Source organism: Haliotis rubra, unplaced genomic scaffold, assembly GCF_003918875.1.
Source record: "Haliotis rubra isolate DU_JTF1 unplaced genomic scaffold, ASM391887v1 Scf1141, whole genome shotgun sequence".
In the NCBI taxonomy this organism is placed as follows: Eukaryota; Metazoa; Mollusca; class Gastropoda; order Lepetellida; family Haliotidae; genus Haliotis; species Haliotis rubra.
The window spans coordinates 24,417-48,306 of NW_025765050.1; the positions used below are offsets into that span (position 1 = coordinate 24,417).

The 23,890-nt window shown below is 42.7% G+C and overlaps 1 protein-coding gene across 2 annotated transcripts; it reads right to left on the reverse strand.

Moving 5' to 3' along the window:
- Positions 1-221: 221 nt before the first annotated feature.
- LOC124253398 (DNA polymerase eta-like) lies at positions 222-21,706 on the reverse strand. Of its 2 annotated transcripts, none has more exons than XM_046687165.1 (11): positions 21,660-21,706; positions 19,205-19,329; positions 18,264-18,398; positions 17,829-18,061; positions 16,862-17,046; positions 16,255-16,358; positions 4,159-4,278; positions 3,634-3,757; positions 3,100-3,165; positions 2,491-2,660; positions 222-1,998 (listed from the first exon to the last, which is right to left on the reverse strand). In XM_046687165.1, exons 2-11 carry the CDS (start codon positions 19,327-19,329, stop codon positions 894-896), a joined length of 2,367 nt encoding a protein of 788 aa, XP_046543121.1. In that variant the 5' UTR covers positions 21,660-21,706; the 3' UTR covers positions 222-893. The 2 variants fall into 2 exon arrangements, with proteins under 2 accessions (XP_046543121.1, XP_046543113.1); XM_046687157.1 differs by lacking the exon at positions 21,660-21,706 and adding an exon at positions 21,444-21,594.
- Between the last annotated feature and the right edge of the window lie 2,184 nt (positions 21,707-23,890).

Below are 23,890 nucleotides of genomic sequence, written 5' to 3' on the forward strand. Positions count from 1 at the left end.
CAACTTATCACCCCGTCACATATGAAATCAGTTAGTACTTTTATACAGACTGCAGCCTTAAACATGTTAAATGACTCTTTTTCATCTTGATATTCACTTTTACTTTCAATAGGAACTTCTCATCTTTTAAAAGGTGAAGCAAACGTAAAATTTCTCCTTGTGATGTCTGATTTTCAACATGGCCTACTAAATAAGAAACAACAAGGGTCTACACACATGAAATTGTGAGAGGCCGATTTCATTATCATAATCATGATAGCACAAAAGCATCTCATCAGGGTATACATTATCACTATAATAAAGGGTATTGAAGCTATCGTGTCTGGTTAGTGTTTTTTCACGTTTTATCTTCTGCTTGTGTATTTGAACATTTTCATCATTCTACAGAACATTATCAATGTAAGCCAGAGAACATGGTGATATATATGACTTACGCTCCCAAAAAACACACACCTGCCTTAAAGATTCATTTGGTCCTAGCAAGTGATTATATCACTTTGATATTGTCACTGCATAGCATATTATGATGGAAACAATGGCATGGTTAGCATGGCATAATTCATATTCTTCATACCATACTTGACTGGCCTTGGATCAGGATGGTCTGACCATTACCAAGAAAACTAGTTTCCTAAGAATATCACAGCCACACAACAATTATCTAACATAATCTGGATAATGTTCTGATTCCTCCACAGCAGCAGCCAAGCTAGCTGGAATAAGACAGTTTATATATACAACAGAAATGATGATGAATACATCAGACGGCACTATTTCCATGATGATTATCATGCATTATTAACCATCAGTGGACCAGCGGGTACTGAAATTTCATTCTCAACTCCCTAAGCATTTTACAACCCAAGCTGCCTCTCCTCACTAACAGACAAGAATCACTGTTTCCTGAAAAATGTTAACAGATTCATGCTGGTACCTCTCCCTTTCTCGACCTTTGCTTTTTTGTTTTTCATTCCACGTTTGTCCGGAGAAGACTTCCGCTTGACTTGATTTGACACAGAAGTATGAGGAACTACCACTGCATTCTGGGTAGAGTTCTGTAGCTCTAGAGCAAAGTGGTAGTCAGTGTGTTCTGGCATTTCCCAGATGGGGAGAGTTTTACCACATTTATCACACTGCATCAGATCACCATCGTCCAGGTGAGCTACAGTCCCCACTTCAGGAGCATCACAATTCTCTGACGGTGGAATCATATTACTGTCTTGCCTTTGATGAATCAATTCAGGAGTGTCAGTCAAATTAATAATTGGCCCTACGTGAGGAGCATCATAATTTTCTGACAGTGGAATTACAATACTGTCTTGTCTGTGATGAATCAGCCCTGAAGTGACAGTCAAATGTTGATCAGAGTTGTTGCCAACAACATCAACACCATCAACATCTTCACCAGTCAGCCCAGAATCCTCGTACAAAGACTCCACTGGGAAGTGGTCAACACTCATCTCAACATCATCATGAGATCGGCTGTCAGAGGCACACATCACAATGTCCGTCTGCCTCGGTTCATTCCCACCTGGCATGGACAAATTCGAATCTGCATCTTCAGTTTCAGATACACTTCCTGTGTTCATATTTCCTATCTTTCTTGCTGCAGTTTTGGAAACAAAAAAACCCTTAGCTTTTTTCTTCTCCGTAATTTCTGTGAAAGCAAACGCTTGTTTTGTGTCTATTTCAGCTTCTGCAGTGGAGTCACTGTCTGAAACACTTTCAACATGTTCTGTCGTGGAATTACTCAAAGCACCATTCCTAGTATGATTTTGGAAGAACGTCTCAATACTTCCTTGTTTGGGTTTCCTTGCAGCCTGAACACTCTGACTGAGGACATTAGTATCAGTGTCCGAGGTGTCCGAAGACACTTGAGATAGTTTGGGTGTTTGTGACGCTGCTGCTGCAAACAGATGAGAGATGCTGTTTCCTCCACTCCCCTTGTTCTCAGTGAACTTACTGGCTGACAGGCCAAGTGTCAGAATAGCAGGTGCCCTGAAAACAAAATACTAAGCCATGTCATTTTAAAATTCTTCCAGTTTATACTGCAGTTTCTATAAAAAAATCACATCAAAACATTACGACTCAAAACAGGACCATGGATCTTTTATAGACATTAAATCAAAATCGAAGACAAAGGGAATTCTGGTTTAAACATTATTGATTTTTTCAGCTGGAATGCTCAAACTGAGTGAATGGATAGTTTCTATTGAATCATAAATCGTGCAGCCTTCATGTGAATCTTTATGATTGATGTCTAAAATTGTCAGTAAAAGAGATTGAACGAGTCACAATAACAACAAGAATTTAATTTGTACCAAAACCAGCCAAGGGCCCGTCACGACAGACTATAGAACAATAGCTCCCTAAAATTATTTCAGTGAATAAGAGAATGACTTCATTATCTTTTGCACCAAATAAGCTCCCAAGTATGAAAAATATTTCCACACAAGCACTTCCCGATTCGGAGCCAGTCAGTCAACTCACCATGCCTTCTGGTGTGGCTTGTATGTGTTGAGCCTCTGTACGAGAGAGAAGGCATCATCTGTAAACTTCTTAGCGTCATACTTGATGATGCCACACGATCTAGCCGTCGCTGACAACGGGTTCCCAACGTAGCACACAGTAACAGTCAACGTTTTAGCCACACGTTTGTTCTGCAGACAATAGTCAGATTATAATACCTTACTTCAGTTATACCAGTTGACATGATGCGGCAAGAAGTGATTGTATTAAATGCCTGTCACACTTATGAAATCATTGCCTACAGTATGCTGATCCTGGCATGGCCAAGGCATGCAACCAACTAAAAATGCCCATCAACCAAACATAATAAACCAGCTATATCCTTCTTGGCATCCACTTTGTTCCTATCTCTGGTATCTCCTAAGGGCATGAAGTGAGTGAGTGAGTGAGGTGGGTTTTACGCCGCTTTTAGCAATATTCATATCACGACGGGGGACACCAGAAATGGGCTTCACACATTGTACCCATGTGGGGAATCGAACCCGGGCCTTCGGCGTGACGAGCAAACGCTTTAGCCACTGGGCTACCCGAACCGCCCCTAGGGCATGAAGACAGAAGATTATGACTTACACTTTCTCTGTCCTTCACCAGTCTCTCCTCCACCTCCTTTGCAAGTTCAGACAGCCAAAAGCTAACCTGGGGAAAATAGCAGGATAACTGAAACTACTGAACTAAAACCAGTTTAATATGTGACTAGGAGTGAGTGAGTTTAGTTTTACGCCGCTTTTAGCAATATTCCAGCAATATCACGGCGGGGGACACCAGAAATGGGCTTCACACATTGTACCCATGTCAGGAATCGAACCCGGGCCTTCGGCATGACGAGCAAACGCTTTAACCCCACCGCCCCAAGTGACTAGGAACAATTCATGTCAAGGCATGACAAGGCTTTGACATCAAGAAATGACAAGACAACAGGAAGAGTTTTACTGTCAAAATATTGCTGAACAAATGACTTAACAAAGGACAGAGTTGGGTTTAATGCTGCTCTGAATTGCATTGCAGTAATATTGAAGCATGTCAGCTTAATGAAGGAAGAAAGCCTACAGTGATACAGGTCTTGATAATATGTCTCATCACAATGTAACTGTGGATGGTGCCTACCTTTTCTCTTGTGTCCAAACAGGTTTTTCCTGGGAAGCTTTTACTGCACCCTATGGACTTGGCCAGTTGTCTGGCAGACACCGGCTCGTACTCATACCCTCGACACATGTCATACAACCACGCCCTACAACACAGGACATACTCAGTTATCAGTCTTGTTATGCATAATATGAAAATAGAATAATGATGTACTCAACACCATTCCTTCCACACCAAGGTGTCAGTCCCTCACCCTACCCTTTTTACCCTGATGTGTCAGTCCAAACCCCATTCCTTCCACACCAAGGTGTCAGTCCCTCACCCTACCCTTTTTACCTTGATGTGTCAGTCCAAACCCCATTCCTTCCACACCAAGGTGTCAGTCCCTCACCCTACCCTTTTTACCCTGATGTGTCAGTCCAAACCCCATTCCTTCCACACCAAGGTGTCAGTCCCTCACCCTACCCTTTTTACCCTGATGTGTCAGTCCCTCACCCTATTCCTCTCACAACCCATCCAAAATGAGGTGTTAGTTCAGTCTCTCACCCTGTCTTGTCCCCTGCGATCTGCTGCAGCTCCCTCTCAGAGAAGCGACACAGGTCCCCCATGTTCTCCACACCTAGCTGCTGCATCAGCGTCGCCCCCAGCTTACCCCCCAGGTGGCGCCTGCAAACAAAACAAGCATTGTCACTAAGGTAACATAATCCCCCGCCACAAATTATCAAATCAAACTTATCAAGTAATGACAGTTTAAAGGTCACATGCAACGTAAAACACAATTTTGCAGATTCTGATACCTTTTGGTATGGACTTACTGAAACAAAGCGTCAAAAATGCAAATTCAACTTATAAAAGTGAAAAATAACGTGATGAAAAGAACCACGCGAAATCGGAGTTCAAACGTTTCACTAATTTTCCCTTGACTTTTCGGGGGAAAACTGGTTTCAACAGCTGGGCTGCGCTCATAAAGCACGTGCGCAGTGAAAAGGGTTCGCGCAGCTTGGAAGCGGGTTGTCCGGTGAATACTTGGTGAAGGCTTTGGTGTGAGCTATTTTTCTAATGTTTAGTTGATATCTCACAGGCGCGAGCTTTTTATATGTTATGACAGTAAATTAACTGTTTATATAATTTCATTTGTCTATTTCACCACACGTTCTTCTTACCGAGTCACTTTCTCAGTTCGATACTTGAAAGCAATGTCATTATTTAGCGTTGACAGAATTTCTAACTGTGATATAGATATGTCGTTGTCACAGACAAAACTCAATGTCTTGTTTTATTGACACCTGTGTGTCTGCCTGCCTATCTGCTAATTACAATATTCAATACACAGCTGCTATCACTGACCACATGCAATTTGAACTAAACACCAATCAGGCTATACACCATAAACAAAATGCATTGATTTATGGCCTGAGTTCGGTCTCTGTCACATTATGTAATTACACAGACAGGCAGGTGTGATACTTGAACACATGACATGTTATGATGTCTGTTGATTGTAAAATGTTATACACAAAAAATGAGCATGTATTTACAAAACCCAACATCTCTATATATACACACACAATGAGCCGTGAGGGCATCTGCAAATGAACCAGCCGTTACACTTGAGTGCACACCCACCCGCTCTGACTGGGTTCGGTATCCCGGCTGCTTCGTTGGGAAGTAAACCCAAGTACACAATATTGCACTTTTGATTTGCGATTGTTCGCTCATAATTTTGTTTATATGTTTTTTCATAACCAACGATGTATATTATATGTCATGAATAAGTGATAATTGTGTTTTAATTACGTTTGATTTTTTGGTTGCATGTGACCTTTAAGTTAAATGTCAACAAAAACATGACCAGTCAACCTCTCTTGATGTCTTGCTCTTTAGGTGTTCAAACACATACATATTTTCAAGACTGACTTTGACATGAATGTCATAGTGTATGAAATATGCAAAAATAGTACTAAAGAAATTGGAAATTTTAACTATAAATTGTATATTCATAGGCGGATCCAGAGGGGGGGTGCCGGGGTGCGCACCCCCCCTTTTTGTCTGAAAGTTATTAAATGACCATTGACACTCTCGTGAAAACGGGGGTGCACCCCCCGCCCTTTCCAAAGTTTGTGGTGGACCTCTGATCGATATCTCACACTAAGATGATTATGAAAAGAAAGTCTTAAAAAACCGCCAATCCATCTCAACAGTTAACTGTAATTTCTGAATACAACAGTCTATAACATTGATTTCAATGGGACAGCAGTGCCATATCTCTTCACGACAATAATCATTCCCAATATTTGGCGCATACCCTAGAGTTTTCAGCTAGTCAGGTAGCTGGTTTGCCCTTACACCAAATCGCTTGGTCTGACTTGGTCCATGTCCAGGTGTTGTGCATGCACCAAAAGGTTCACAGTCCAAAGCAGGCATTGTCACTTCTCGCTCGCCTTTCGTTCTGACCAGGCAACCAACACATCGCTGCTGCGAATAGTAATAACTGGCTGCATTCTTTATAACTGGTCTCATCTCGGTTCTCGAGCAGTATAGACCTTTGACAATTGTTTCTAGGATTTCTCATCCCAGTGATGCTAGTTCATAATTTCATGATAAACCAATCATTTTTTGGATTAGATTCCATTTTCCATTTTCTAGTTACATTGCCAAAATAGGGCTTCATAGTTCGTTTTCATAGTTGTCATTTTGTTTCATATAAATTTAGTTTCAGCTTACAGATAGTCAATGTGCTATTGTGTTCAGTCCATAGGGTTTTTCCGATTTGCAATAATTTTTGTGTACCTGTTGGTTTTAAATTTATCTTGTTGACTAAGTAAGATTGTTACATGTAGAAATCATTGTATTATGGACGACCAGAAGCGTGTGGTACATTACCAGCGGCTGCATTCAGCATTAGTTAGTGCAGCCAAACAAGGCTGGGAATGTTTGAGGTTTCAGTTTTCTCTGAGGTCGCAGAGTATCAAACAGTTCAATTTACCTGACCAAGTACCAAAGTGTGTAAAGTTTGCTCGCGATTCCGTGGCTGAATTATCCAGCTGATGCTCCGACATCTCGACATCCAGTTGCATGCATTGGTGATGGAAATTGTCTTCTTCGAGCCTTCTCCCAACAACTTTTGGGTGATGAAACTCACCATCTGGAATGCCGGGTGCGTATCATAAATGAGCTTGTCGTGAACGAGAAGCTATACATCAACCAGGCATTACTTGCTTCTATGTCAGGTGGGAAAGCCAAGGAAAAGCAGAACTTGTTAAAGTATGTCGTTGTTACCTCAGCAGCTGATGCATCACTTGTGACGTCATCTATGCAACAAACCTTCCGGAAAGAGGTACTTAACACTGTAAACAATGGACGGTATACCTCTCTTATACACATATACGCGGCAAACAATGCTTTTCAGCGCAAGGTCATATCGGTTTATCCCAATATTCGGAGTGTAGCAATTGATCGACAGGTCATGCACCAAACCATCACACCACTCGTTGGGGAAATAAAGACCCCATCTATCTGTATCATGTGGACTAACATGACCAGCACAGACACAGCGGGATGGAAACCTAACCATTTTGTGGCCTGTATTGGTACTGGAGAAATGGAAAGTAAGTGTGCTTTGCCAGATACAGAGTTTCCCGAAGTGAAAAGTGTGAATCTGGGTAACACATACTCAGCTGATAGTGTATGGAAAAAGGCACCCGAAAAAGGCTTCACAATGTCTGGTTTCTCACAGTCCGATACCAGGGATATGAAGGACAGCAGCAGTGAACCAGCTAACAAGAAGCCGAAAATGTCGGTGCCTGGCATTGATCCAGTTGAGGCGAAGAGCACGTCTGTAAGGTATGACGGCATTGACGTTGGGGAAATTGTTTCAGGAAACTTAACCTCAGTACTTTGAGTAAAGATCAAAAGTACAAATACCTGAAACATCACTTTCATCCCACTTCAGAATATGATGGGTTTGTTTCGCAAACAAGAGCTCGACCACAGCAGAAACGAGTAACACGTCTTGTATTCCAGCACAGCTGGTTGAATAAGTACAGTTGGCTAGTGTACAGTCCAGCAGCAGGTGGAGGCTTATGTAAAATGTGTGTTCTGTTTCCGAACCTGGGCGATGAGCGAAAGTGCGCAGGGTCTGTAGTAAAGTATCCTTTCACAAATTTGTCTAAAGCAACTGGGAAAAATGGTGCATTTTAGATTCACCAGAATACCTTTTTTCACAAACAAGCTGTTCTTGCGGCGTTGGACTTCCTACGCATTTACAAAGAACCTGAAAAGTCGTTACCTTATCGGATATCTCAACAGAATAAGGAGATGTACGACTTAAACTGCCACATTCTGAAACAAATAGTTGACACAGTAATACTCTGTGGCAGACAAGGTTTGTCTCTGAGGGGGCACAGAGATGACAGGACATCAGAACAGCCAAACAAGGGAAACTTTCTGGCCATATTAAATCTACTGGCAGACAGAGATGACAAACTATGTCATCATTTAGACTTTGGCAGAAGAAACACCCAATATACCAGCAAAACAGTTCAAAATGAACTCATTGAAGTAGTTGGTGACCACATTCGCTCAGAGGTGGTCACTCAGCTTCAAAAAGAAGGGGCTGTGTTTTCTGTGATTGCAGATGAAGTCACAGATACGTTTTCCAATGTTGAGGTTCTTGGTCTTTGCCTGAGATATTTTGATCAAAATACAATGACTGTCAAAGAGACATTCTTTGATTATGTACATTTAGAAAGAACAACAGGTCGGCATATTGCAGAAGCTATCTTAAAGTCACTGAAGGACCAAGGCATTGATATCACCAAGTGTCGAGGACAAAGCTATGAAGGTGCATCCTGCATGTCTTCATCTCGAGTTGGCGTTCAGGCTGATGTCAAAATTTTGGCACCTACGGCTTTGTACACGCATTGCAACAGCCATGTTCTGAATCTGAGTATTGCGGCTTCATGCAAAATCCCTCCAATCAGAAACATGATGGACAACATCAACCAAGTTTTTCTTTTCTTTGACAAATCACCAAAACGCCAAGAACTCGTCTTTTGGGATTTTGCAAGACTAGATGGGTTGAGAGGCATGTGTGCTTTGACGTCTTTCAAACGTTGTATAGCCACATTTGCACATGTTTTGAGGCCATCCTATATCCTTCGAAACCATGCAGACATTTATCATGATGAGAACTGGGCATGGGACAAAGAGACAACCATAAAAGCACAAGGGCTTTTGACCATTCTGAGAGATTCGCAGCACATCATGGCGTTTGTAGTGGCCCATAATGCACTTGAAGTTGTTAAACCACTGGCAGTCAAACTTCAAAAAAGGGACAATGACATCTGCATGGCTTACAAACTTATTGACGAAAGGGTATCAATGATCAAAACCATGAGGGCTGATGTGGATCAAAGGAGTCATGATTGGTATGTGGAAGCTTGTGCTATTGCAGAACAGCTTGATGCTGAAATACGTCTTCCTCGGATTGTGAAGAGGATGACACAGAAAGCGAATTCACCATCCCCATCTCCCGAAGAACATTTTAAGCTCAATTTGATCATTCCTTTCCTTAACCACCTGCAAGAAGAGATGAACACAAGGTTCAGTCCAGAGAACCGTCCTGGATTTGAACTGTTTGGTCTTCTGCCATGTGCGGTTGTTCACCAACCAGATCTACTACAGTTGGAAGCAAAACTAATGTTCTGGGAGAATGACTTGCCAATGGTGTCTTCTCTTCTGGCAGAACTCCGAAGTTGGCGCCTTCATTGGTTGTCACAGGAATACCACCCTGAAGGTGCAATCGAAAGCTTGAAATCTGCTGATGAGGATGTTTTCCCTAACATCCGTAAGCTGCTCACAAGTGCCATTACACTTCCAGTTACAAGCACTGAAGCAGAAAGGACATTTTCCAGCCTTAAAAGGCTGAAGATGCATCTGAGGAGTACCATGGGTCAGGAGCGCTTGACTGGACTGACACTGATCCACCAGAACCAGGACAAGAAAATAGTTTCTGATGAGATAGTTCACAAATATGTGAAAAAGCATCGCAGACGTATGTTTGAGAAATGCATCCTCTATCAGTAGTCTTCTGTGACACAAGTCTTAGTGTAGAGGTAACATACAAGTAACTAATTAATGCATCTGACTGTAACAAACTGTAACACAGCCAAGTCTGTGAAGAGTGTCTGTGTGTTTGAATGGTAATTTTAGGTAAACAATAAAATGAAAACTGAGTGTATACGAGTTGAGTTAACTCTTATGCAGATTAATGTCTGCAACTAACCATTGGGTCACAAAGCCACAAGAGGCGGCTTGGAAGGCTGTATATTTGCCACCTTTTCCCAAACACACATTCTAAGCTTGCCATTTGGTCTCGGGCAAAAATGAACTATGCAACCCCCCTTTTTCAAAAAGCTGTATCCGCCCCTGATATTTATATACTTATCCTATCTCACGACTTGCACCTCTCTCTCTTCATTCGACCATGAGTGGAAATGAATTAAAACTTTGCTCCAGGCCTACCTTGTCCCTGTCCCTGTCCCTGCTGTGCGTGCCTTCCTGCTTCAGTCATGCTCACCAGTCCATGACAGCACGAGGCATGCGAGTCCTCACCCACGTGATCACCTCACATACTCATTCTCGATCTTGGAGCCATAAAAGGACAAAACCGGAACGGTGGTAATCTATGTAGTGGGGAGGTAGGGAGGGACTTTATCGTGTGAGATAGGATAAGTATATAAATATACAATTTATAGTTAAAATTTCCAAATTTTTAAACTTATCCTATCTCACGACTTGCACTTATCCCACGGTAGGAAGGTAGGTCATAGATTACCCGAAGTTCAAGCGATAACAGCTAAGCATTATGCCCAAACAACCGTAGGAAGCAACTACAAGGTAGGCCAATAACTACCAAGTTACTACGTGCGAGGGTTAGTGCGAACCCATTGACTTACTAAGCACAAGTGCTCCCAGGGACCGGGATTCCCGAGCAATGTGGTGTTCAGTCACTACCTTCACAAAGTGAAAGGACGTAGCTTAGCGAGTGTAATCAGTCGCATCGCCACGATTTCCAAGGTACCCCCGTAATAAAAGTCTAACGACTAGTATCGGGCCAGCCCCTGCTTCGAAACAACCCCCCACAGACACCGTCCCGAGGAGGGTGAAAGGGTAATTGAATCGGTAAAACTCACAATTTTAACGTTCAGTACCACAACATCATCTTATGACTTCCACTACTTACCACAGTAAGATCACATAGATGTGTATAGGCACTTAGGAGCATGAACGCTACGAAGAGTGTAACACTTCAGGAAGGACTCACTTCACTGACTTAATTACTCCGTGGAGCAGAGGACAGTAAGTGAGGTGGCGACTCTCTATAGTCTCAAACGCGAGACCTGCGATGGTCAGTTCGAACCCATTGACTTACTAAACACAAGTGCTCCAGGGACCGGGATTCACGAGCAATGTGGTGTTCAGTCACTACCTTCATGAAAGTGAAAGGACGCAGCTTAGCGAGTGTAAACAGTCGCATTACCACGATTTCCAGGTCTGACGACCATTATCGGGCCAGACCCTGTTTCGAAACAACCCCCACAGACACCGTCCCGTGGAGGGTGAAAGGGTAATTGAATCGGAAACTCGCAAGTGCCAGAAGAATCGAAGACACAAATCAGAAATAAAATTCAGAATTTTATTCAGATTGTACACAAAGCAGAAACTGGTGATCATCTGCGCTGAAGCTGATGGTTGTCCCGAGTGCCGAACAGGCGATAATGACAGTGCTGAATTCCAATTCGGTGTGATGAAGGGCCCTTTCTCCTGATGACCACTGCTAGGCCACTTGATGGAGAAAGTGAGCGCCCCAGCTTGCAAGATGTGCCAACGAATAGGTGTTGAGTCGGTATGAAGGGCACCCTAGAGACTCCAACACAAACATTCCACTTGTTGAGCCACCAACGAAAGACTGAATGTAGTTGTGCGGGAAGACAAATCAACTCCCTGGGGTTGTCGTCCCCGATGTATGGGCACAGAACCATCTGAAGAGGGCAAGCTGCAGCTGGCCCCTGTAAGTCAGCGCTTGTGCCGACGTCAACCACCCTAGTAACTTCTGCCACTGGCGAAAAGGTGTGGGTTGGACCAACACTAGTGGTGCGTTGTACTGAATCTTGTCCCACCTCTCCTGGGGCACAAACATCATGACCTTGCGTGTTGAATATTGTCCCAATAAGAAGAAATCAGCGGGTCGGTGTTACCCCTGATTGCTCCGAATTTAGCAGCCATCCTAATTGCGTGAGCAACTTGATGATGAACTGTCTGTGGAAAGGAAGGACGACTGGATCCTGCTGGGCTTGAACACAGTCGTCGATATTGTTGTCAATTGTCACGCTTCGACAATGCAGGTAGCTTGTTATCAGAATGGGTATCTGAGTAAAAAGCCACGGGGCTGCACATATGCCCATACAGCAGGATCCTCCATTGGTATCAATGACGCCCCATAAAAGTAAATCGAAGATACTTCCGATAGTCTGGATGTATCCGAATGTGAAGGTAGGCGTCTCACAGGTCGAGGGACTGACTGACTGACTGACTGACTGACTGACTGACTGACTGAGTTTAGTTTTACACCGCCTTTAGCAATAATCCAGCAAGATCACGGCGGGGGGCACCAGAAATGGGCTTAACACATTGTGACCATGTGGGGATGGAACCGGGGTCTTGGGCGTGACAAGTCACCGCTTTAACCACTAGGCTACCCCACGGCCATCGCAGGTCGAGGGAAATGAGAGGTCTAACCACTCTTGCCTCTGACAAAAAGATATCTCCTGATATAAGAACGTTCAATAAGTCGAGCAACTACGTCAGTTCTGATGGAGTGCTCAATGTAGTATGTTCGGCGCATGGAGATTGTCAGTCAATCTACAGGAACGTTCACATTATTAAAGAAATTGTAGAAAAATTTGTAGGATCGGTGACCTCAGGAACGTTTCTTTTGGCCGAACAAAATAATGGTGCGCCAGGTGGAGTGATATAAGTAGTAGATCGCTGCCTGGTGACAGTCCTTGCATAATGCAGTGACCTCTGAACTCAGTGCTTGAACTAGTCAAACCGTTCACGGGTGTTTCTGTCCGTCACCCTCAATAAGCAGTCTCTCTCGACTGGCTGTCAAAATCCCGACACCTTCACTCTTACCGGGAATGGCAGCGTTCGTTGTTACTTGCATTTAAAGGCTGGACTTGGTATCCGATTCATGGGACCAAGAGAATTCTGCAAGGGCACTTCATAGTCACTCTAATCATCAAAATTCCGGTAAACAAACAGTAGTCCGCCATTTGCAAATGTTACACACAAGTGACAAAAAATACGGACAACATGGTCTTTGGTTAACCGGGCGAGTCGCAACCCATAAATTCCGGGCTGAGCTATGCTGGCTATTTGACAAAACATTGCTGGTACCATGCGCAAGAACTTCACCCATTTGTTATCTGTCCAGAAACTTGCTGATCATGTAAAACAAAGGGAGCTGAAGATGACGAGCCATCTGTAACAATTGCACCCAGTGATACACAAACAAGCTGTTACCAGTAGTCTGTAGTAACAAGACTCATCGGAGCGTCGTAGAGTATTCCTGGCTAGCAAGCGTATCTAGTTATGCCATATCGGGTGGTTGCAGAACTGACATCTACACCGAAGGGTAGAATCGTTGAACCGAATCATTCATCAAAAGTGAAGATCGGATGGTAGATTAAATCTGGAATGAGATGAGCCCCGGTCACGGAGGACTCTTGAGAACTGGGATCGTCAGGCCGTCAAGTGCTGAGCGTGATATCTCTAGATGACTGCGCTACTAACATCACATGTAAATCAAATCGGCATGGTGAAGCACATAGCTACTACCTCTGTACATTGATCTTGAACGGCCAGGTGAACTGGTTCGACGATAGGGAGCTTTCGACCTGGTGAAACGGTACGAGCCGGCTGGTAAGTCAGTTCAGGGTCGTGAGCCGGAAAGTTGACGTGATCTGAATCAGTCCGATGTGATCTGGATCGGTTCGGAACGGTTAAATGATCTCAGCTGATGGAGAGATCTAGAACGCTCAGATGAACCGGTGAGGCGAGGTGAAATGTTCCGGCCGAGGTGAATCATTTCGGTGCTGTGAATTGAATCGATGATGTGAACTGTTTCGGCGATAAGAAACAGTCTTAATATTATGGCGAACTGAGTCGATGTCATATTCACATACGGCGTGGCGAAACGGTTCGGTCTGGTGAATCCATTCAGTATGGCGAACCGATTCGGTGTAGTGAATCGGTTCGGCGATTTGACGGTTCGGTCTGGTGAATCCATTTGGTATGGCGAACCGATTCGGTGTGGTGAATCGGTTCGGCAATTTGACGGTTCGGTCTGTGTGAGTCAACTGGCAACACAGAGCGTCTTGATGAGGCGGAACCACGAGAAGACATCTACTGATGGGCCCATAAAATTATCACCGTCCGACATGGAAATCTGCGGACGACGAGCAGTTAATACCGGTCGTTAAAAGCGGGGTTTTGTCGGGTGATCAACTGTTGAAGTGTAATGAGCTCTGTCTGCCAGCCATCGGGAGCAAGCATGTCTACATGCTCTAACAACGTTTGCTCCAGGAACATGACGATTGGAGATCCGAGGAAGTAAATATTGTTACAGTGTGCGCAAAATTACGCTACTGAGTCTAGACTGACAGGACGGGATATCCTGATTCACCTGAAGTGAATGAGACCGACTACGAGAATCACTCTGACGAAAACACACCGTACGGCTAGGTGAACCGGATCGAAATGGCCAACCACCTCGACCAGGTGGGACTGAATGACTACGGGAATCAAAACGCTGTGGTGAATTGATTCGACTATGAGATGGTGCGTCGAACTGAAACCTATGTTGAGGTGAACTGAGTCGGGAACGTGAACCCGTTCGTCCTGGTGAACCCCTTCGATCACGTGAATCAGTTCGGTCAGGTGAACCCATTCGATTACGTGAATCAGTTCGGTCAGGTGAAGCCATTTGATGACGTGAATCAGTTCGGTCAGGTGAAACCCCTACGAGTACGTTAATCAGTTCGGTCAGGTGAACCCATTCGAAGATGTACTGGTGAGCCAGCTCGGCAGGGTGAGCCGGCTCGGGAAAGTGAACTGATTCGTCCTGGTGAACCCATTCGATTACGTGAATCAATTGGAACTGGTACGTTAGAAGGCCGACAAGAGCTCAAGCGTGAATGAGACCTAGAACGACTCTTCCCAGCAGTGGAAGAACGTTGTCGAACCTTCGCACCAGGTGGTGACTCAACTCGTGTGGGTGAATTGTTTCGGTGAGATGAAACCGTGGAAAGAGGAGAGCGGGTACATTCCAACCGCGCCGATCCCCGCTTCGACGATGAATGCTTAGAAATTCTCGAAGTCTGTGAACGTTCCGAAGAAACAGACCTACAAGATAATGTAGATCGCAGGTCTTGCGTAGAAGAAATATCGGTCATTACCACCCTGGTACGCTCATGAGAACTAAAACTGGGTGAGGGAAGCTCCCCTAAAGCCTTTTAACGTTCTCAGACAAATAGGAATCCGACGAAGCGTCCATAAAATCCTTGTCAGGAGAGACGGGCGATTTAGAACGGTGAGCAGTGAGGGTGGGGCGATCTAAGCATTGTTTCTTAGCGGGAGATGGACCAGACCCCGCAGAATTAGTCCTAGCCCTATCTGCCAAACGTCTGGCACAAGCACGTTTGTAAGATTTAAACGCCTCATTAGACAGACCTGAACACTTAGGACAGAGTGTGTCCCAGTCACAAAAACCCACACAATCAACACACGATGTGTGTGGGTCCCATGCTGAAAATACTTTATTACAACGGGCGCAAAACTTCCGTTTACTGGCCTGAACAGGCTTAACCATTTTGAGCAATTCTCAGACGAAATTATTTTCACGTCCACTCAGTGGAGCGACAAGAAAGAGAAGCTTTGTATTGAATATGAAGAAAATCCAGTGAATGGTTCTTGAGATAGCTTAAACATGCAGGTAAAGCGTTAAAGTCCCCTTGTGACCTTGAATTTAAGGTCAAGGTCACCAAACCTGACTTGGACCTTTCTTATACTGTGATGAACCTAGGTACCAATTATGAAAAGAATCTAGTGAACGGTTCTTAAGATATTCTAATTCGTACGTACGGACGGAGCCTAATACTATATACCCGCTTCGAGCTAAACGAGCGGCAGGGGATAACAAGCAAGCTGTACACCACTTTGAACTGTACTTCTGTTATACCACTGTCAGCATTGGTAGGCTAGCTGGACGTTTCATTGCACTTTTGAGGATGTGAACACTGTCACCATTTTGGTTTTGTTCAAGAAGGACTAACTACAAACTCTGAAAACTGGGGCCCCAACCTTACTTCTATGACTGCCATAAGTCTATGTTTAAGGATAGTGGCTGCTATGGTTACTGCAATGTACTAAAGAAATACGACTTAGCGCAGTCCTCTGAAATTATCTAAAAAAACAAAAAAACAGATTGATAAAGCTGGCATGCCCTTACATGTTACCATGGTCACTAAAATAATCCTACACTTCCCAAGACACAGCCACTGTTCCAGTGCTACTTACACTTTCTTGAGGGGGAGCGTACTGAAGAGTCCTTCCACGGAGCTGTGAGGGAGGACGGTCTGCTCGTTGGGCTTGTGTAATCCACAGGCCAGCTTGGCCAACACCTGCCAAGAAACACACACCTGGTGTCATAATGTAAACACTGGGCAAGATCTTTCACTCAGAGCAGTTCCCCAGTTATAAAAAGATTGGAAGTGGTATCCATTACTTGCAATAAATTGTTCTACCTCACCCATAATTCAAGCATCTAGTTATCACCAATTCCAGCTGAACAACAGAATTTTCCACCAATAAAGCGGTGGGGGATGTCAGAAAGAGGTTTCACACATCAAACCAGGACTGCTGTATTACCACTCAGTAAAACTACTTTGTTGTGAGCGATTACAACAGGGCACATAAAGCCTGTCTTCATACCTGTTACCCAAGACAAACAAACACCCCTTGCCGTGAGTGATGGCAGCAGTGCATGTGAAGTCTGTCCCCACCTCCCTCTTTCCCCCAAACACACACATTATTGTAAGCAATGCCTAAAAACACACACACACCTTGTTGTGAGTGATGCCAGCAGATCACATAAAACATATCCCTCCCAACAAAACCCACACACCTTGTTGTGAGCGATGCCAGCAGAACATGTGAAGCCGGTCTCCCTGTACACAGCAGCCCTCATCTCTTCCACGATCACAGCTCCAACAGTCAGTCTCTGGTTGGACACCTCCAGGTCTCCGCCATCGTATAACATGCCCAGCCAGTCACGCGTACCCCCTCTCCTCTCATCATTTTCAACATGACCTTAAAACATAAAAAATAACATGATCAGTCCCTTGCCCTGTCTTGTCCACCACCCCAACGTCTCCAGACTGATGTGTCAGTCCGCCCGATTCCACACTAAGGTGTCCATTCTTGTCACCCAACCAGTCCTCACCCTGTGTTGTCCTCAACTCCTTCCCCTCCATACCTTGCTGTCCGTCCTACAAACCATCTTGTCCCCACACCCTCAACCCACCATCACTCCCCACCCCCAGGGGTCAGTCCCTCACCCTGTGTTGTCCCCAACTCCATCCCCTCCATACCTTGGTGTCTGTCCTACAAACCATCTTGTCCCCACCCCCTACACCCACCACCACTCCCCACTTCCGGGGGTCGGTCCCTCACCCTGTGTTGTCCTCAACTCCTTCCCCTCCATACTTTGGTTGTCTGTCCTACAAACCATCTTGTCCCCACCACACACCCTACTCCAAGGGGTCAGTCCCTCACACTGAATTGTTCCCCACTCAGAAAAGCATCTCTTATTACTTATACATACATTTCTATACATAAAACTACAATACTAGTATTTGTGAATGACAATACAGTACAGAACAATGGCTTACAAGAAAGAGACAGAAATATGCAGGAATAGAATATTCAATTTGTGATACAAGTTCATGTAACAACTGCAACTGTTACATTTCTTACTGCAAGATGACTGTCGTTCCTTAAAGGATTATTTAGAGGTCAGGAAATATCCCAATAATTACAGACATCTGAGATACTCATCAAACTAAATTGAAACTAAATTTCAATCATGTTACCATGGTTATCTTGATCATGCTCCCCTTCAGTCAACTGGGATTTAGGTTTCTCCCATCCAATGATGTAAGTATGCTCCAACTGGCTCTCCACCACACTGGATCCTTCCATCAGCCTCATTCTGGCATCTACTTCCTGTGTGAGGTCAACAAAGGCTTCGTCTATACTGGCTCTCTCCACACACTGACTGAACTGGCTGAACACCTGGATCACCTCAGCTCCGGCTTCGCGATACCTGCAGAGGTCAGCAGGATGTTCATTCCATTTTCAACCTTAAAAAGTCAAATAGACATTGAGACTATGAATTGGTGAAAGATTTTTTAGCTTTTGTGAAATATGATAATATTCAACAACCTTCCCAAATTTATACATGTTATGATCATTCATTTTCAAATTAGTGAAGCAACATTGATCCAAAGAAGTACCCCTCCACCTACTTGGTGAGGTCAGCTTTCCCCCGCACTTCTGGGACACGAGCAAACATGATATCTGGACACAGCTTCTTTGCATCATCACCCATCATGTTCCGATTCACACCAAATGCACGGGCCTCGTATCCCACAGCAATGATCCTTTTATTGAAAAGATCACAATAACAAAGAGTAAGTCTGTGTCCGGTAGCTGAAGTCCATGAAATCTTAACTGTGAAATCTATCATTAATTATAACTTAATGAATTGTAGAAGACAATATGATCCAAGCTTTTCATGAATATATCACTATGTATCAAAGCAATGACAGATGTTGTTACAAACTGGGTTACAAAGGTTCTAAAACTAATTAGTTGCCTGGTGGACCAAATGCATATGGATCTTAAATATTTGCTTTCCCACAGATATACTTAAATTGTCAAACTTTTATGACAGTAAATTTTCTTTGGTCCTGCAATCAATAATGCAGCACAAATTGAGCTGGAGTCAGTATAGCTTTACTACCACTCACATGTGCAAAAGAAATTACCAAAACATCAACCTGTTCATAAAAAACAATGGAAGGTCTACAACCAAACATGTTGTTTGTCTTGCTTATACCATGTTTAAATTTAAACCCATGTTTTGTTTGTTGTTTAAGTTTAACGCCACACTCAGCAATGTTCCAGCTATGTGGCGGTGGTCTGTAAATAATCGAGCCTGGACCAGACAATCCATTGATTAACAACATCAACATCGATCTAAACAATTGGGACACGATGACGTGTCAACTAAGTCAGCAAGCCTGATCACCTGACAAGTTGCATGGGTTGCTGAAGACCAATTCTAACCCAGATCTTCATGGGTTTTAAACCCATATTAGAAATACTTACAAAATGAAAGAATACTCTTTCTCTTTCTACTACACAGACCAATACAATACTGCATGTGACATATTCAACTACCCACGCTCCTCCTTTCCAGGTCTTGTACTGCACCACGGCACATGGCTTGTTCTTCAAAGAAGGGTTCAGTCTCTGCTCCACTTGTACATAGAAACAGTCCATGTCCACCAGAACAATCACACGATCCATCTGGTTTTAATATAAAATGGAAATAAACTTATGTCAATAAATATACCAAAACAAAATATGAACAGTGATGATTGTTGATAATGTTTTCACTACTTATAAACTGCTTTAAATACTCGCTTCCAGTTGAGGAAAATATTAAGTAACACAATGCCAAACATATCATGAGAATACCATTTCAATTCAAACAAATTTCTTTAAGAAAATTTTGGACAAAGGACCAATGTTAGTGTCTGCAAAGTCATTTGTCTTATTGCAAAGTATACATGCTGAAAACTGTTGATAAGCACTTAAATTAGTAAGGTCAATTATGTTTAATCTATTCGAGCTTGGATGTATAATTACTTGTGTTTATACATTATGTTTCAGTATATGAAACATGACAACGTAATGATGCCTAAAAAGTAAATTCAAACTATTCTATTGTGTTTGAATTCTTTGTATGTCCTTGAAATTTCATATATTGTTTCCTATATATTAGGTAGTTGAAGGAAATATAATTTTTAGTAACCTCTAAACCATTTCATCTAATTCAATCAAAGTGCATACGAAGTATTTTAGTATCCATTCCCAAGGAAGAGTACCAGGCACTTACCTCTGTAAAAACATCTTAATCCCCTTTCTCGCCGACATGTGTTCATTCGCTAAACGCTGTACAAGCCTATGATAATGATTAGCAATTGTTATCAAAACACTTTAAATACTTCTTCTGATTGATACTAAAGGTGGGATCTCTCGTAAGAAAAGCTAACATTTGCTCAGTTCTGCTAAATTGGTTGAAATAATAGGTACAGTGCGATTTTTAAAAGTACAACACACATGTGCGTCTCTCTCTGAATAAGAGATACTTTCTGTTGACGACTGTATGTGGCTCTTGCTGTGAGAAACTGCTAATTACCTGCCCCATAAACACGTCACTCGCTGTGAGGAGCTGATTCATTTGCCCCATATATGCGTCTCTCCGCCTTAATGAGTTAAAGTGATCATAATGATGATTAACTCAAAGTTCAACAGTATGAATCCTTGTGCTTTGACAAAATACATTACCATCTTGTCAACCATCCACAAAATGTGAACCATCAACTGAGCAGAGTGATGATTCATAAAAAAATAGACTTGCAGTTGTATAACTGAGTAACTGACCTGTTAAAAAGAATTTACATGATAACACAAGGACCATATGGTTTAAACAAAATACTGCCTTGTGAGAATATGTATACACAAGAAAGGCGTTTGTAACACACATGCTTTTTATGGTGTGTCCAAGTGGGGAGGCACTTCTCTCTACCCATAGTTAGACTGACTGACCTACTGAGTTTAGTTTAAGCCACTTTTTAGTTTTAGCAATATTCCAGCAATATCACGGCGGGGGACACCAGAAATGGGCTTAACACATTGTGCCCATGCCCCCAAGTAAGAAATGAAAACACAACAGTGTATCCAGTTCAATTCCATTTACTTACTGTCAGTATGCATATGGTGAGGCACATGGGTCATTCTTCCCAAACTAGCTGCGTTCACTTCTGGCTCTCACACACGTGTACACAGTCTTTCACTCTCGCTTCCTCTCTCTTATCAGAAGATCTCTACCTCCCAACCAATGCCGGATCACTCTCTCTCTTATCTGTGCATCTCTACCTCCCAACAGAGACCACATAATCTAGTATATGGTCTCTGCTCCCAACCCAATGCTGGAGCAGTCCTTGTCCTGAGTGCCTCAAGCTCACCCCAGATGTCTGAGATAACATTGACAAGTATTTATAACTTTATCCCCAAACCCTTGCACATGTGTCTTAAAGGAATCTCCCACGTGTACTTAGGAAAAGATATACATTAAACACACTGTCACAATGGTGTAATAACAACTATACTGGCCGGAAAATTGAAAAAATGAGTTATATAAAGGTATCTTAGTTACGATTGTTCATTCTTTCATCTTACACCCCTGGGAGACCAGCTAGACGAAAGTGTTTTGAAACAAATTCTGCCCTTGTGATTTTGTATCATAATCTGAAGAGCGCTGACCATGCCATCACAAGAAATGCTTTAATGAGACAATCAACTTGTCAGATTGAGACATGTTTTTCACAAATATGTATTGGATGTCATTGCCATACCTTATCTCGGCCAACTCAGTCGCACGTGAAACTTCTGATTCCTGGAACTCAGTCGCGACGTCAACTTCGACTCAAGTTTTCAAATTGTGCTCACTTACTAGTGAGGTGAACAATTCGTTGTGCAAAAGACTAAAATCGGCTTGAAATATTTTTTAGTCTGTATTACCATACCGAATTTTGAATCGAGACCGACCAAGTAATTAAAAATGACCATACCAATATTTCCGTTGATTATTCTTCTGAATTTCGCTCCATACTGAAACGGAAGTTGCTAATGCGCATGCCCCGCATAGATAGCGATGTCTTTTCGAGCAAGGTGCGTGCAGAACGTGATCGAAGGGACAGAGTTCGAGTCGTTGGATTTTTAATGGTTTGCACCAACTCGTCACTGACCGACCCAGTTTTGTATTTTATTATTATTTTAATGTTTTATGAAAAAAAGGAAAGAGTTCCTTCCGTTCCCCTAAACCTAACCCTAACTTAAATTTTGGACTTTTGTCATTTTGTGAGTTCTCTAGATAATTGTTGTGTTAAGTTTTGTTAATAAATTTAGTATATTTATAATTATTATTTGGGATGGGGGAACGGGAGGAACACTTACCGAAAAAAAATATGTTACATTTCACCACGTAGAAATGTTATGAAGGGACACTTTTTTGAGTGGCATTTACCCAGACAATGACAGTTCAAAATGAAATCCAACGACGAATGTCAAAGAAAACTAAGAGTCTGTCATGTCAAAGATCTACCCGTGAAGATCAGGGTTAGAATTGGTCCTCAGCTACCCACTGCTGATCGGTGGTCATGCTGGCAGATTTGGTAGACACGTGTCAATGTACTCCATTCATTGATGTTCATGATGTTGATCTCTAGCTAGATTGTCAGGTCCAGGCTTAATTCGTTTTAAACGACTGCACTAGCTGGAATATTGCTGAGTGCTGCATTAAACAACAAGCAAACAAATAAACATGCCAAAGATCGCCAATCATCCCCCCTCCTCCCCCCCTAAATTTCATTCTAGTCCAATCATATCACCTGAATATATATTCCTCATCTGATAAGGATGAGTGTTAACATGTTTCTTTAATCGTAACTGAACATACTGAAAGACAACTTCTAAACATGCCACTCAAAGAATTTATCCTCATTGTTAATATTTAGGGGAGATACGGGCTGGAGTCTTACCAATAATCTACCCCATACTCCATTCACAAGTGATGTCAGGTGACCATTAACTCAACTTAACAAATTTTGCTGTATCAAAACTTCAAAGTTGATATATTCCTAAATAGATCGATGCTCGTGGTGTTGATCACTGGATTGTCTCGACTGCTGCCACCTAGTTCGAATATTGTGCCACATAAACAACAAACACAGTACAAAATAACATATTCAAAGCCTGAAAGGCAGTTTGAAACTGTTCTGTTTCTTCAAAGCCCTCAAGGCAAAAACCCATGATTTTCGTAAGAGGCGACTAACGGAATCAGGTGGTCAGGCTCGCTGACTTGGCTGACGATTGTCTTGTCCGGACACGATTATTTACAGACTGCCGCTACATAGCTGGAATATTGCTGAGTGCGGCGTAAAACTACACTCACTCACTCACTCAAGGCAAAAAGGTTTGAACTTATTTGCTGTAAGGTCTGAAATTGTTCCTCCCAGATTGCATCATGGTTTTCAGACTGTTGATAATTTAGTTTGGAATGCTGAGGATGTGTTGTAAAATCTTACTTTAAATTCTATGAGGATACAGCTTCATTTTTCAGATACCTATTTTGAAAATAATGTTTGTGGGAAGACTAAGGTCCTTGGATGTTGCCCTGTGATCATGATGATTTATAAAGAGAGTTATATTCTGTCCAAGAAACACCACAGTACATATGATTTGGATTGCACCTCATGCTGAAGAACATATCACTTGCCACACTGCAGGGGTTGACATTCCAGGAATTATATCTGCCAGTTTAGAAGGCTGTTTCCTTGTATCTGTTAATCTCAAGCCTGTGACACGCTGACCCTTCCATGACATTGTGGGAAGAGATGGTTTTCACAAACTAACAAAGTTTTCATGAAATCTTTTATTACCGGTACACAAAGCATTGTCTTCTTGTGTCTTGTGACATTGTTTTCTTGCTGTAGATAACAGCTAAGTAGACTTGGATTTTATTAGGTTGGATTTCAATTTATTAGCCAGTACAGGGCTGTGGTATCCATTATGTGTGCTTATAATGAACACTCTAGTCTGTCTCCCTGAATCTAATTATTTTCCCTCCCTCCCTCGATGCTGTCACCATCATCCTTTCCCATTCTGATGATAATGACCATAAGGCTAAAAGAGGTTGGTTTCTTAGCTCATGTTTCCTCTGCATCTTTCCTCATACCCTTCTCTTTTACCACGCTATATTTTCCAAAATTACATCAGTGTTTCCTGACATTTGCTTTTTAGA